Source organism: Lynx rufus, unplaced genomic scaffold, assembly GCF_022079265.1.
Source record: "Lynx rufus isolate CCGP_SWC_20201006 ecotype Redwood Valley unplaced genomic scaffold, mLynRuf1.p SCAF_2, whole genome shotgun sequence".
Classification (NCBI taxonomy): domain Eukaryota; kingdom Metazoa; phylum Chordata; class Mammalia; order Carnivora; family Felidae; genus Lynx; species Lynx rufus.
In genome coordinates, this window is record NW_025814834.1 from 1079282 (window position 1) to 1093421 (window position 14140).

At 67.9% G+C, this 14140-nt stretch overlaps 1 protein-coding gene across 1 annotated transcript; it reads right to left on the reverse strand.

Moving 5' to 3' along the window:
• Nucleotides 1-494: 494 nt before the first annotated feature.
• Nucleotides 495-10799, reverse strand: RNPEPL1 (arginyl aminopeptidase like 1). Its single transcript, XM_047083465.1, has 11 exons — nucleotides 10214-10799; nucleotides 6236-6376; nucleotides 5753-5904; nucleotides 5143-5259; nucleotides 4729-4964; nucleotides 4344-4457; nucleotides 3717-3829; nucleotides 3331-3439; nucleotides 2112-2342; nucleotides 1895-2037; nucleotides 495-1434 (listed from the first exon to the last, which is right to left on the reverse strand). The coding sequence occupies exons 1-11, from the start codon at nucleotides 10742-10744 to the stop codon at nucleotides 1147-1149; spliced, it is 2175 nt and encodes a 724-aa protein (XP_046939421.1). The 5' UTR covers nucleotides 10745-10799; the 3' UTR covers nucleotides 495-1146.
• Nucleotides 10800-14140: the final 3341 nt, after the last annotated feature.

Genomic DNA, 14140 nt, shown 5'->3' on the forward strand with positions numbered 1-14140 from the left:
TTGGCCTCAGCGGGTGCGTCACACCCCCCCCTTCCACCGCTCAGCCAGTCGCCCTCCGTGGCGGACACCCAAGTGGAGTCCCCGACCTCCTTCTTCTCTGAGCCCCACTCGCACCTGTAGCGTCTGCTACGGTGGTGCCGGGGGCTGTTGGCCCTTGGCCATCCAAGATCAAACTTGCCCCCACCATGCACCCCTGCCTTTACTCCAGCTAGGGATGGGGGCCGCCCCTGAGAAAGGCCCAGAGGGAGGGTGGTGACAAGTGGCCTCCTCCGCTTTGGTGTTCGAGGGCCTGGGCGGGGAGGGCGGGGCTGGCCTGCTGCTGGTCCTCAGAACCCCAGGCTGCAGGGCAGGATCTGGGGCCTCTGAGGGCAGAGCCAGGAGTGGCTGGAGTGCAAAGGAAGCCCCTTCCGCCCCATCAGCAGCCCCCTGCCCGAGCACAGGCCAGGGTGGCCAGGTGCACGCGGAAGACGAGCTGGGACGAACAGGCCGGGGGGGGCTGTTTGCAGAGTGGAGGTTTAATGGGACGATCACGGTGACCCGGCTGCAGGGCCCCCAGGCCTCTCCCGCACGGTGGGAAAGAGTACCAGCACCAGCACCACCTGCCCTCTTCCCTGTGGGGTGTTACAGCCGCGAGACAGACTGTCCTGGGGCCCGGGACCCCGTGTTCCCTGAGGGGCTAAGGCTTTCTGGGGACCCCTTCCCAGGGAGGTCCACCCTCTCCTCAGTTGTCCCCTGGCCTTACACTAAGGGCATGTCTGTGTCCTTGTCCTCTGCCAGGGGCCGGCTGAGGCTGCCGACCCCAGCAGCGGGGTGCGGGACTCCGTGGGCAGGAGGCCCGCCGTGAGGACGGCGCAGCCCGGGCTTCCCGGCGGACGTAAGGCACAGTGTGGCAGTCGCCGTGGGACTGCGGGGCTGTCACCCCGGGGGCAGTGCCCGGCGGTCAGTGTTGAGACAGGCATGGCGTGTGCTGGCCTCTCCGGGCCTGCAGTGCAAGAGAGCTGGGCGGCCAGGTCCACGGGCCTCGCCGGCCGTGAGGAGGTCCCTGGCAGAGCCCGCAGGAGGGAGCTCACGGCCAGAGGCGAGGCGCAGCCACGGCGGGCCCGGGGCTACAGAAGGCACAATCGTGGTGTGTCTGGGAGGTCGTGGCTAGGCAGACACGTTGACGTCCCTGAGCGAAATGGCGGCACCGGGGGCCTCGTCCCCGAGCAGCAGGGCCGGTGCTTCTGGGTCCGCCTCCGAGTCCGCTCCGGCACCGCCTTGTTCCGCGCTGGGCTCGGCGCCAGGGCCCAGGCCCTGGGACAGGATCTGCTGGATGGTCCTGCGCAGGTTGGGGTGAAGCCGGCCCTGGGTCTGGTAGAACACCTCCAGGGCGAAGGACTTGAGGGCGCCGGTGCAGAGGTCCTCGTACAGCGGGATGGTGTACATGCGGGACATCTGGGGAGGTCGGCACACTGTGGCCCCGGCCCTTCCCTGGCCCAGCCCGCCGGCCCAGCCACCCCGGCCTGCGGTCACACTGCCGGAGGCCTCTCGGCCCCCGCCGCTGCGGGCCTTCCGCAGAGGCCTCGTCTCCAGGGAGCTCGGGTCCAGGGGCAGTGAAGGGGGATGGGTGTGCGGGGCGGGGAGGCTGGAGCCCGGGACCCTCGGGTACCCCTGGGGCCACGGTCCGGGGGCTGGACTGCCCACAGGCGCAGGACCCGGTATGCCTCGACCTCCAGACTCTACTCCCGGCTTTGACCTCTGGAGGACACGGCCTTCCCTCCCATCTGGTGTGTGTCCCCAGTGCCGACCCAGACGCCGCGCGTCTCCCACCTCCTCCCGGACACCGTCCATCCTCCCGGACGCCCGGGCTGCTGGGTGAAGCCGTGGGGGCGGGGCCTGGTGCGGGGGGCCATACCTGGCTCTCGAGGAACCGCCGGACCCGGTGGAGGTCGGGGTAGTAGTCGTTGCGGACGACAATCTGCAGCCAGCGGATACGGATCTCGGCGTTCATGGAGTCCAGCAGGGACGAGTAGCACTTGGACAGGCGCATCACCACCTCTGCCGGGCCACACGCAGGTCAGGGCCGGGCAGGCACACTCCGCCCCAGCCACCCTGGCGGCCGCAGGACCTACCCTGGGGCAGCGGGGACCCATCCAGGAGCCGGTCCAGGAAGAGCGCTGTCTGGAAGGTCCTCCACTTGGAGATGTCGATGGCACTGGCAGAGGCGGCCGCCTGGTCCAGAGGCTCCGCGGTCCACAGCTGGAAGAGGGCCTCGACGGGCCGGGTCAGGCTGGAGCCCTGGGACAGGTCCGGCTCGGCCAGCGGGGGGCCCGTGGCGTTGAGCCAGCGCTCGAACTCCAGCCCTGCCGGAGAGATGCCGTCCTGGGGTCCCCACCCGAAGCCAGCTTGCCCCGGCGACCCCGGACTCTCAGAGCGTGCCCGGGTGTGACTGTCCCAGGGAGCCCCAGGGCAGGGGCAGTTAGGGGAGGCCAGGGTCCGCTCTGGCGCCTGCCACCTGGAGCTGCAGGAAGGGCTCCTGTGAAGCAGCGCAGGGAGGCCTGAAGACTGAAGCTGGTGGCTGAGGGCCCCTACCCCGCCACGCTTCTCATGGGTACAAAGCAGCGAGGCACTTTAAACCCAACCTCAGTGCCCGGGGTGTGTGTGTGGGGGGGGGGGCGGGTGCACCGAGGCCTCAGGGAGGGGCGGGGGAGCAGGGGGTGGGGCGGCGACCTGCTTTAAAGCCTGGGGCAGCTGGGGTGGGGGGGCCACACGTGCTGCTGTTCCCCACCCCCAAAGGCCCTCGGTGCTTTTATTAATCCTTCCGAAACCGAGCCACGCTGCCCACGCCTCCCAGCCACGCTTCATTGCTCTCTAGCAAATCTTGGCTCTCCCTAGACCTCCGACACCTCCAGTCTCTCCTTTGGCCCCAAGCCCTCGGAGCCCCAGAGACACCTCTGTGGGTAAGGCACAGGTGGGCCAGCTGGCCTCAGGCAGCTCTGAGGCAAACCTCCCTCCGCCCAGCCAATCATGCCCCAGGCCTTTTGCACACGGTGCCTACTTTTCAGCCTGCTTGACCTAAGGGCTACCTCCTCAGGGAAGCCGCCTGGGCCCCACGAGGCTGGGAAACACACTGTCCTCTCTGCACCCACGGGGTCCCAACCTGAGGACCGTGCCATCCAGCCAGGGTTGGCTGACGGGGGGCGGACGAACCCAAGGGGGGGGCCTTTCTCCAGGCAGGAGCGGCCTCCTTTGCAGCAGAGCCTCCCCGCCCCCGCCCCCGCTCACACCCGCTGCGCCCCTGGTGGGCTGAAGGCTAGCCGGACGCGGACATGTGGCCGGCGGTGGCCTCACCTGCCCGGCAGTCCACACTTTGCTCCTTCAGCTCTGGGAAGAAGCTCAGGAAGGAGTCCAGCAGGTCCTGGGCTACCACGCTGGTGAACTTGTACTTCTCCACGTAGGCCTGCGCAGGTGGGGCAGGGCTCAGGAAGGCTGCGGGCGGGGCGCACCAGCCTCCACCAACGCAGGGGTGGGCGCAGAGGCACCCGTGTGGCCACGTGGACCTTGCCGAGTGGCCGAGACCGGGAGGAGCCAGAGGGAGGAGGCGGTGCCCTGCACCGCTGCCGTCAGGCCCCCCTGGACTCCACGCCGCCCTCCAGGACAGAAAGCAGCCCCGGGAGCTGGGGAGGGGCTCAGGGCGGGTGGAGGGCAGGGCCTGTCCCGGGGAGAGGGCTGCTCACTCGGAGAAAGTCGTCGAAGCGCTGGGGGTCTCCACACAGCTGGGACAGGTAGTACACGAAGCAGTAGCCCTTCTCGTACGTAAACAGGTTCATCAGGTGGCTGGGATTCACTCCTGCAAGGGGAACAGCCCTGGCTCTGGGCGGTGTCCGGGCCCTCCCACGTCTGGTGGGAAAGGGGGCCGGGGTGGTCGGGCGCTGCGGAGCAGGAAGGGCTCACAGCTCCTGTCCCTCACGTCCCCAGAGCCCTGGGCGCACGCCGATGGGGCCTGCCCTGCCCGCGGGGCCTTGGAGGAAACCGAGGGCCCGCACATCATGGCGGCCAGCGCTCAGAGCCCGTGAGAGGCGGCGGCAGGCTGAGGGAGCCTAGGGGAGGCCTTCCTAGGGCCGGGGGCACCCAGCCTGGCCTTTGCGGGGATCCAGCCAGAGACGCCACAGCCAGAGGAAGCAAGGGGTGGTGAGGCCCTTCGGGGCGACGTCTGCAGGGCCCGGGGCAGGGCCTGGCGGGAGCACCTGGTGAGAGCGGGTGCCTGGCGGGAGCGGGTACCTAGCGGGAGTGGGCGCCTGGTGGGATGGGTACCTGGCGGGAGCGGGTACCTGGCGGGAGCAGGGCCTGGCAGCAGTGGGTACCTGGCTCCAGCTTGACCTGCAGCTTGCTGACCGGGCTGTCCTCTCCGAGGAGCTTCATCTGCCTGTGCAGGGCATCCAGGCGGAAGGCCGTCTCCAGACAGGTGAAGGCAGCCCCTGGACGGGGACAGGAGGGCAGTGGAGGTGGGAGGGGGCAGGGCCAGCCTGAGCACCCGGGCAGGTTCGAGGCCGCTCCCCGCCCTGAGCCTCGTGGGGCTAACCCAAGACCAGCCCGCCGGACACGCACGCGGCAGGGGACCGCGCACCCCAGGGGCCGGGCTGGGCTCTCAGCCCCTTGCACAGCACCCAGGACGGCCCTGGCCCCGGCCTGGCCGTGTGGGGCTCCTACCGTCCCCCCACCCTTCCCGCAGCCAGCCGGCGGCAGTACCATAGGTCTCGGTGGTGATGCGGCGCTGGGCGTAGGTGGCCAGGCCCTCACTCAACCACATCTCCTCCCACGTGGCGTTGGTGACGGCGTTGCCGAACCAGCTGTGGGCCACCTCGTGGATGACGTCGATGACCAGGAACTCGTCACTCTCCAGGATGGAGGAGATGATGAAGGTGAGGCAGGGGTTCTCCATGGCCACGATGGGGAAGGAGGGCGGCAGGAAGACAATGTCGTACCTGCCCCGGGCGGGAGGGCGGGCGAGCGACCGTGAGAGGCCCGGGGGGCCTTCCTCCCCCGGACATCAGACGGGGGACCCTCCCCGTAGGCCCTCATTTACCCCTCGGGAAGGCAGGACTCGCCCTCTGACCCGCCCGCCGCGTAGCCCACCGGGCTCCCGGGCGCCCCGCGACATACCTGCCCCACATGTACGGCCCATACAGCCGCTCGGCTGCGCTCAGCCACTGCTCCACGGCGCCCGACAGCTTGCTGGTAGCCGTGGGCAGGAGGCACGGCTCGGCCCACACGCGGCTCCTAATACAGGGCGGAGAGGGTGGGCAGAGGCCGGGCGGCCCCCACCCCACTCGCCCGCAGGCCTTCCCTCTCCTTCTGGGCTCAGATACCACCCACGCCTCCGAGAGCAGTCAGCCCGCTGCCCGCCACCCCACCTCACGGGAGGGCCGCCACGCAGGCCCTTCCCGCGGCAGCGGCCGAGCCACACGCCAAGGGGGTGGCTCGGTGCCCCTTGTTGCTGGGGCCAGATAACCCACCCAGGCTCGAGGGTGTGTCGGGCTCTGGTGCGGCCCCAGCAGGAGGACACTAAGGAGGGGGAGAGCCCCGGCTTCTGGCGGGGGCCGGGGGAGGGTGGGGTAGGAGGAGCCTGGCAGTGCGAAGCAGTGGGAACCACGGTGTGGGGGTGCTCGGCAGGGCAGCCACGGACGCGGGCCTCGTGTCCAGCCCACGGCGGGATTTCCCCCCAGCCTGGGCCCCAGGCAGCAGCAGCTGCTGCAGGCAGCGGTGGCCCTACCTAGGCCCGATGTCTGCCGGCTGGAGGTCCCCGGCCACCAGGGCCACGAGGTAGGCGGGCACAGGGTGCTCCATGTGAAAGCGGTAGACGCCCTCCTCCTCCACGTACGTGCTCTGCGTGGCACTCATCAGCACCTGCACCCCCGACGGGGCCTGCGTGCGAGGAGGCCCCACCCATCAGGGCACCCCACGTCCTTGATGGGGAACCCCGCATCCCCCCGCAGGGCGCCCCACGTCCGTGATGGGAAATCCCACGCCCCCTGTCAGGGTAACCCATGTCTTCAATGGCAGGTCCACAAGGTGGGTCAGGGAATCCCGTGTCCGGGGTGGGGAGCCCCGCCCCCCTGACGGGCACCTCTCCCAGGGGCGGCTCCTCCCACGCTACGCTGGGCACCCCGGTCAGGCTGCCCCCCCACCGCCGCCCTGCGCTGGGGCTCCCTCTCGGAGGGTGGCGAGGAGGTGGGCCGGGCTGGTGGACGCTGACCTTGACGACGGCCGAGTAGGTGCACTTGACGGCGGGCGTGTCGAAGCAGGGGAAGAAGGAGCGGTTGCATACCGAGTGGCCCTGGGTGAAGACGAAGGGCTTGGCGTTGCCATAGGTCAGCTCGGGGTCCAGCCACCAGATCTGCAGGCGGGCAGCGGGCAGGGCATCAGCGCCACCCTCCCCGTCACAGTGGGCCGCGGCCCCTCTCCCCGGGGAGGCGCAAGGGTCCCTGTCCCGCGGAAAGCATCACGTGGACAGGTGGCCGGGACACCTCTGCCAACCACGCCTTATTTCCGGGAAGCTGGGCAGGTTTCCTGGGGAGAGCAGGGCCTCGGGGAAGTGGCCCTTGACCGGTGGTCCCACTCAGGCTTCTCGGCCCTGGGCCTCTGGGGACGGCGGCCAGAGAGGAAGACAGTGAGGGCCTGGGGGGTGGGGGGAGATGGTCCCATTGGGCTCCTCCAGAGCCAACAGCCACTGCTGGTCACTGTCGCTTGCCTGCGCCTCCGGCAGGCAGGGCAGCTGACCCAGAGCACGGCCTCTACTACGTCACCAGAGCCAGCAGGAGGCCGTGCATCCAGGAGCCAGCCCAGGGAATTGAGCCTCCTGGCCCCTGCTCCTCCTCCCAGCTTCCAGAGGGAAACTGACGCCCAGTCTGAAGCACGCCCAGATTCTCACAGGCCGGCAGCGGGCAAAGGGAGCCAAGAAGGTGCAAATGGGGGGAAACCAGAGCTTCCCGATGAGCCACACACTGGGAGGGAACTCCTGAGCCCAGGGCCGCCCCTGGGAATGCGGTTATCCTCGCCGGGAGGGACCCCATGGGGGGATGGGCTCCGGGCCAGGAGAGGACGGGCGGGACAGGAGTGGCCCCGAGGAGGGCCGCTGGTGCACGTGCGCGGCCCCTGAATCTGTTCTTCACACGCTCCCCTCTGTCAGCACACGATCACTGAAGCAAACTGGGTTGTTCCTCGTCCGCTGCAGCGCCCAAGCGCACAAGGGTCCCCCCAGGGCGGTTATGAAAGGACCCCAACCCCTCACAGCCTCTGCAAGTGATGGCTTGGTGGAGTCCACAGCTGCGGGCCACCGCGGCCGCTGGCCGGCCACTGACGGGGTCTCATGCTTAAATCACAGAAGCGGTGGACACCAGATCCGGGGGGGCCTCCCTTCCCCGCAGACCACAGACCCCAGACCCAAGTGGATCCCTGGACCCGGCAGGGCTGCCTACCCGGCCCCGGCCAGACGCTGGCCAGTGTTCACAGGTGTCTTTAAAACCTCCCTCTGGCTGCTCTGTCTCTGTCCCCTCACTATGGGCAGCCCGTGGTGGCATCTCCTTTTTCTGCTGACCCTCGACGTGCACAGGGCCTGTCTGTGGAGCCTGTTCAACACTGCAGACTCCCAGGCCCCACCCCAGAGCTTTCTGGGGCCAGGACCCAGGAATCTGCATTAAGGAGACTCTGCAGGGGCGCCTGGGTGGCGCAGTCGGTGGAGCGTCCGACTTCAGCCAGGTCACGACCTCGCGGTCCGTGAGTTCGAGCCCCGCGTCGGGCTCTGGGCTGATGGCTCAGAGCCTGGAGCCTGTTTCCGATTCTGTGTCTCCCTCTCTCTCTGCCCCTCCCCCGTTCATGCTCTGTCTCTCTCTGTCCCAAAAATAAATAAACGTTGAAAAAAAAAATTAAAAAAAAAAAAAAAAAGGGGCGCCTGGGTGGCGCAGTCGGTTAAACGTCCGACTTCAGCCAGGTCACGATCTCGCGGTCCGTGAGTTCGAGCCCCGCGTCGGGCTCTGGGCTGATGGCTCGGAGCCTGGAGCCCGTTTCCGATTCTGTGTCTCCCTCTCTCTCTGCCCCTCCCCCGTTCGTGCTCTGTCTCTCTCTGTCCCAAAAATAAATAAACGTTGAAAAAAAAAATTTTTTAAGGAGACTCTGCAGTGGATGGTGTGACCGGTGGTCCTTGGCCCGCGCTGGGGACGGGCTCCCAAGGTCCCCCAGACCCCCTTCAACCTGTTTTCCCCTCTCACACCGACTCCACCACCACAGCCTCCCCTTCCACTGACTCCTCCCCCTCCTGTGGTCCTCCTGAGGCTCCGCCCAGCTCAGCCCCCCACCCCCACCCCCATTTCCCACTCCTCACGTCCACTCGTGGGCCCAGCCAGAGAGGGCGCACCCCGCACTGGTCTCCCCTTAGCCTAGCAGAGACCAGTGGGGTCCACAGTCCTCCCTGGGAGTGGGGGGGCTGGGGCAGACCCCCAGGCAGGCGGGACCCTGCCCCAGAGGTGAGCCACCAGGTCCAAGGGGCAGAGGCACAGTTGCAGATGGGCTGGTGACGCCTCTAGACATCACAGTGCAGGAAGAAAGCTGTCCTTGACAGGGTGGGTGGGATTCGGGAATGGGACGCAAGAGACATCCCAGAGTCTGCAGCACCCTAAACTGACTCTGGAGGTGGGGGGACCCACGGGCAGGGCCTCCCAGGAAGCGACAGCCTCACCTGGCACAGGGGTGGGTTTAGGGATTTAAGCCTGAGTCCTAGAACAAGCCAGGAAGAGAAGGGGACTCTGTGCACGGTCCCCGAGCCCTGTGGCCTTCACGCAGGACAGTGGGTGCCTGAGGTCAGACGCCAAACCCTGTGTGCTCTGCAAGCGATCCAGCTCACGTGCCAGGCCCCTGTGACCCCACCCACAGCTGCGCAGTCTGTGTGGGGACCATGGCGCCCCTCCCTGCTCCAAGCACCCATAGAAAGCCCAGGGACAACGGCCACTCTTGCTGGCAGCCTGCTGAGGGTCCGGGCCCCACCATTCTGCTACTCATGGCCTTGAGTGGACCAGACACGAGGGTTCCAAGCTCACAGAACAAGTTCAGGGAGAAGCACACCTTCGTTCTCCCTGCATGCTGGGAGCGTGTCTGCCACCTGTCAGAGCCCCAGCCTAGCTGAGCAGGCAGTGGGGGGGGGGGGCAGCACACTGGTGGGGGCTCCGGGGAGGAGGTGGGGGCGGGGCGTGCTCAGGGCCCCCAGGAATCGGGCAGGAAGCCCGCAGGTGTGCGTCTGGTCCGGGCTCTTCCCATCCTGACATCACCTTGGTGGCTCCTGGCCTGATGCCTACGCCACCTGTCCCTTTGCAAGCTGCGGGCAGTGACAGACGGAACCTCTCAGGGCCTCCCAGAGCCGCGTGCGTGTGGTGTACACGGGGGAGCGGGGCGTCACGCGTGTGTTGTCCACATGGGGACCCAGGGAACCAACCGCGTGCCGCGGGAACGAAAGACCTGCTCCTTCCTGGAAGCCTCACCACGGAGCAGGGGTGCCGCAGACACAGCGCCCCACCTGCGCCACCCAGGCTTCTCGGCAGAGCCTTCGGGCCGGTGGGCGTCCCGGGCCCAGAGCCCGGCAGAGCCTCCGTAAGTAAGTGCCTGTGGGGCCACCCGGCTGCGGCATCCACCAATCCTCGCGCAGGGGGGCCCAGGGCACCAGAGCCAACCCGGCCCTCTCTGTCTCCGCTCTGGCAGGCCTGTCCCTCATGCCACCTCCAGAGAACACATCAGGTGCCTCCAAGTCCTCTGAAGACACAGGTCCCACGGAGGCCCTTCCACGTCCGACACCACCCACTGGCCTGCCCCGGTGCCAAGCTCCGGCAGATGTATGGCTTGGCTTGTACCCACCAGAGGCGGCCCTCGTCCCCAAGCAGGGACCATCTCTGCACAACTGAAGGGAGAGGCCTCCCTTGGTGGCATGCAGTCCCCTGCCCCCGCCGGGCCGGCACCAGGACTCTCGCTCAGCCCAAGTCTCCTAAGACTCGGAATCACTGAGGGCACCTGAACGGGGCCCCAGGGCCAGGGGGAGCAGTGCTAGGCCAGAGGCCACGGACCCCTGCAGGTGCCCTCTCTGCAGGTGCCCCAGGCGCAGAGCCCGGGTTAACGCCCTCTAACCTGGCAGCGCGGGGAGAGGCCGCCCAGAGACGGCCCTGAGACCAGCCCACAGCCCCGGCGGACTCACGGCGGGGGCGTCGGTCGAGGTGTAGCGCAGGATGACCTGGAAGGGCTGGTGCGCCTGCAGCTCGGGCGGCAGCGTGACGGTGAGCGAGGAGCCGTAGTCGGTGAACGGGTCCACCCTGAAGGCCAGCGGGCAGCAGTCGGGCTCGGCGCCGGGCGCCTCGGGGAAGGCGGGCAGCGGGGGCGGCGGCGCGGGCCCGGGCCCGGCTGCGGCGAAGGCGAAGGCGCAGGGCGGCTCGGCGGCGGCGGCGGCGGGGGCGCGGCGGAAGGCGGCCGAGTGCAGGCGCAGGGCCGGGTGCGCGTCGAGCACGAGCGCGCGGGGCGCGGGCCGCAGCGCGCACAGCTCGAGCACCAGGCAGCCGGCCAGCTCGCGCGCCTCGGGCCGCAGCTCCAGGCCCAGCTGCAGGTGGCGGAGGCGGAAGAGCTGCGCGCTGGAGGCCGAGGCCACGTCCAGGGCGGGCGGCGGCTCCGGCGGCGGGCGGGCGGGCGCGGCCTCGGCGCCGGGCGCCTTGCAGCAGCAGCACTGCGCCGCCATAGCCGCCCGCGCTAGGTGAAATCCATGGGCGGCGGCCGCGGCGGGCCGCCGGGAGCGGGCGAGGGGCGCCGGGCGGCGGCGGCGGCGGCGGTGGTGGCGGCGGGGCGCGGGCACAACAGGAAGTCGCGCCGGGAGCCGCCCGGCCCGGCCCCGTGCCGTGCACCGCCCCGCTCGGGCTCCGCTCGGCCGCCGCCGGGGGCGCTGTGCGCGGGGCCGGGCCCGGGGAGCCGGGGACGCCGTGCGCACGGGACCGGGGCGGGGCGGCCGAGGGAGCTGGGCGCCGAGGGGGACCGGAGGTCCGGGGCGCTCCTCCGGGGGCCGGGCCGGGGAGCCGGAGGCTCTGGGAGCCGGGGACGCCGGGCGCAGGTCCGGGGGGCAACGCGTGAGGGGTTGGGACGCCGTGCGCGAGGCGGGGCTGGGGAGCCGGGAGAGCTGTATGCGGGGAGCCCGGGGACACCGTGCGCGGGGATGGGTACTAGGTGCGGGGCGGGCCAGCAAGCCGGGGAGGGGGGTGTTGTGCACTGGGGGACCGGGGCGCACAGGGGCCTGGGTGTACCCTTGGCATCCCAAGCGGCATCCCGAGCCCTGTGCGCTTCTCTCCCGGCTTCTCAGGGCTGCTGTGAGCCAGGTTCCTAGGGGTAGTGGCTGCTTAGCGCGGTCTCTGCTTGTGCGAAGCCTGGAAGTGTACGCACCCCTCCCCCCGCGCCCCCTCCATCGTGAGGCCAGTAGTCCGTGTTGCGGAGCCTGGGGGCCTTAGGACTGTGCCGTCATATAAGGAAGCAGTAGCCGCATGTGGCTGTTCAGATTCAGCCAAAATGTTAAGCTTATTCCTCCGTGGCACTAGCCATAGCTCGAGGTCTCCAACCAGTGTGTGTAGGGTAGCGTGTGGCTAATGGCAACCGTACTGGATGGAGTAGATGTTCGTTCTGTTGGACAGTGCTGCCTAGAGGGCCGGCAGGGCCCCGGAGACGAGATTGTTGTTTAGGAGGTGGTGTGGGGGCGCTAACAGGGGTCTGGTCTGCCCCCATGCCACCTTGCAGGGCCCTGTCCCGCGGCCTGGATTCAGAGGGGAGGGCTGCGGCCCAGTGAGGAGGTGCGGATGCCCAGTGAGCAAACATCAGGTGGATCTTGAAGCCTTGGAATGCGAGGGGCCACCCTCTGAGTGTAAGAAGTCAGATCTTTGGGGAGAAGGGGCTTTTGGGCCCGGGAGGGCATCCAGGAACTTCACACACCTCTTTTCTCTGCTCAGTTGTGGTGTGGGACGGAAGTTGCTCCTGACCAAGGCATCATCCCCGAGTGATATTTAACCCTTCTGGACTCTGTCCCCATCTGTAACCCATGTGACGGTGCCCACCGTCCTCCCTGGGGGGGGGGGGGGGAGGGATGGGGAAGGATGGTCGGCCGGGAAGGAGGCCCGTGTTCGCTGATGTGGAGCATGTGCACTGAGACGTTGCTTTAATTTTCCCATGGGTCCTCGGGTCCCCATGTGTCCTCTTAGCAGGGGTAACACAACCTCCCTGTTGGGGCACCTGGCTCAAACTCACCAGGAGCCCCGGGGCTCACACAGCCACCTGAAGGAGGAGGTCAGTCCTATGTCTGAGACTCGAGAGAGGAGAGCGGGGGTCTGATTGGTCCTCACCAAGTTCAGGTGGCCCAGTTCCCGCCCAGGTGGCAGTGGCCCCAAAGTGCCAAGGGCAGAGGGTTTTAGATGGCACTCCCAGTTTTATGAGCTTCTCAGAGCCCCTTCCCCCAGGCCAGTCGGTCGGGGCTGGAAGGACATCATCAGGACTGCACATGGGTGCCCACACTAGCCTGCCCCAGCCCCCCCTCAGGCGGGTCGACCAACCATCTGTGCCCTCAGAAGCCATCAGGGGCTTCTTGCCCTCCTGGTCCCCTGGACTTGGGGGAGCAGCGGTTACATCTCATCCCTTCCCTGCTGGAGGGCCCTGGGCATCTCCCCAAGGTGAGTTCTGCACACAGGGTGGAGGGAGGAGAGGTTACCACCTCTCCTCCCAGAGTGGGGGCACCTGCTACCCCCTATTCATGTCAGGAACCAACACAAGCCAGTTTTAGAGCAGACACATGTGTTACGCAGTAGTATTCCCCTCCTGACCGTGAGGCCCACGGATGGGGATGCTGTCGCTGTCCCCACCCTCCACCCTGTCTCTGCCCTTCGGGGGACAGAGCCTTCAGCACGGCCCCACGGCCCTTCCCTGTAGCCCATCTGGCTGTCCTCCCTCCCTTCCCCTGCAGCAGGAGGCAGCTCCCCGCTCTCTCTCCTGGCCCTGCCTCCAGGGAGAGGAAGGTAGAAGTTGGGGCCATCAGAGGCTGGGGCTTCTCCCACAGGAACTTTCATACTTTAGTTTTCTGGTGATCAAGTCCTGGCTGGCCCGGGTGGGCTGAAGCAGTTGACGCCCTGCCTGTGCCCCAGCCTTCCAAGCCTAATGCTCACGGATGGGCACCACCGTTCAAGCGTGGCATGCTAGGGAGGGGAGCAGGTCCCCGGCCTCTCCTGCCAGGCGGATGTGCAGGCAGGCGGAGGTCCTCGGGAGCGCTGACCTCTGCCAAGAGCCGCAGTGAGATGGTTCTCAAACAGAGCTGGTGGGATAAAACACTGACGGGACCCACAGAGGTCTTTCCATCTGGCCCAGCTCTTGCACCTTTGGTACCTGGAGCCAGGGCAGCCCGCCAGGGGGTGTCCCATGAGAGGTACATGGACGTGGGGGGGTCCCATCACAAGTGCCATGGACACGGTGGCTAAGAAGCTGGGCGCAGGTCCTGGCGAACTGCTCAGCTCACCTGCCAAGCGGAGACGTGGCGACAGCTTCCTCACGGCAAGGGGTTGACGGGAAGGCGACACGAGGTGCGAGGCGCTTGGAGGGAGTCACGGCAGCAGGCAAGCCCTTTATAAAGGTGGTGGAAAGCGGCTTGGCTGCAGGGAGCTGCAGAGCCACGTGGAGAGGGGCTGGGCGCCAGCTGCCAGGTGTGGTGTATGCGCTGAGCCGGGGCCAACGCAGGGGGTCAGAGCTCAGGTGCAGGTGTAAGCGGGGTGGGGAGGGAGCCCCTTTCACAACCATCTCCATGCCTCCCGGCGTGAGCTTCCCATCGGACAGCTTTGGGCTCTGCTGAGTCAGGGGTTACGTTCCCAGGTAGCATGTTTCCACCAGGGACACGCACGTTCCCCTGGATGGCGCGCTGGGACACCGGCTGGCTGTTGCAGGCTCCCCGGGCCACTGACACAGCGGGCAAATCAGGGGTTGCTCTGCTGGGCGGAGGGACTGATCCTGTCTTGCCGGGAGGAGGACACTGAGCTCAGGACGTTCTCCTGATGCGTCCGGTAATCCCGCTCGTGTGGTAGGTGATGGCGGCCGCAGCAGTAACACAAGCAGGGCCACT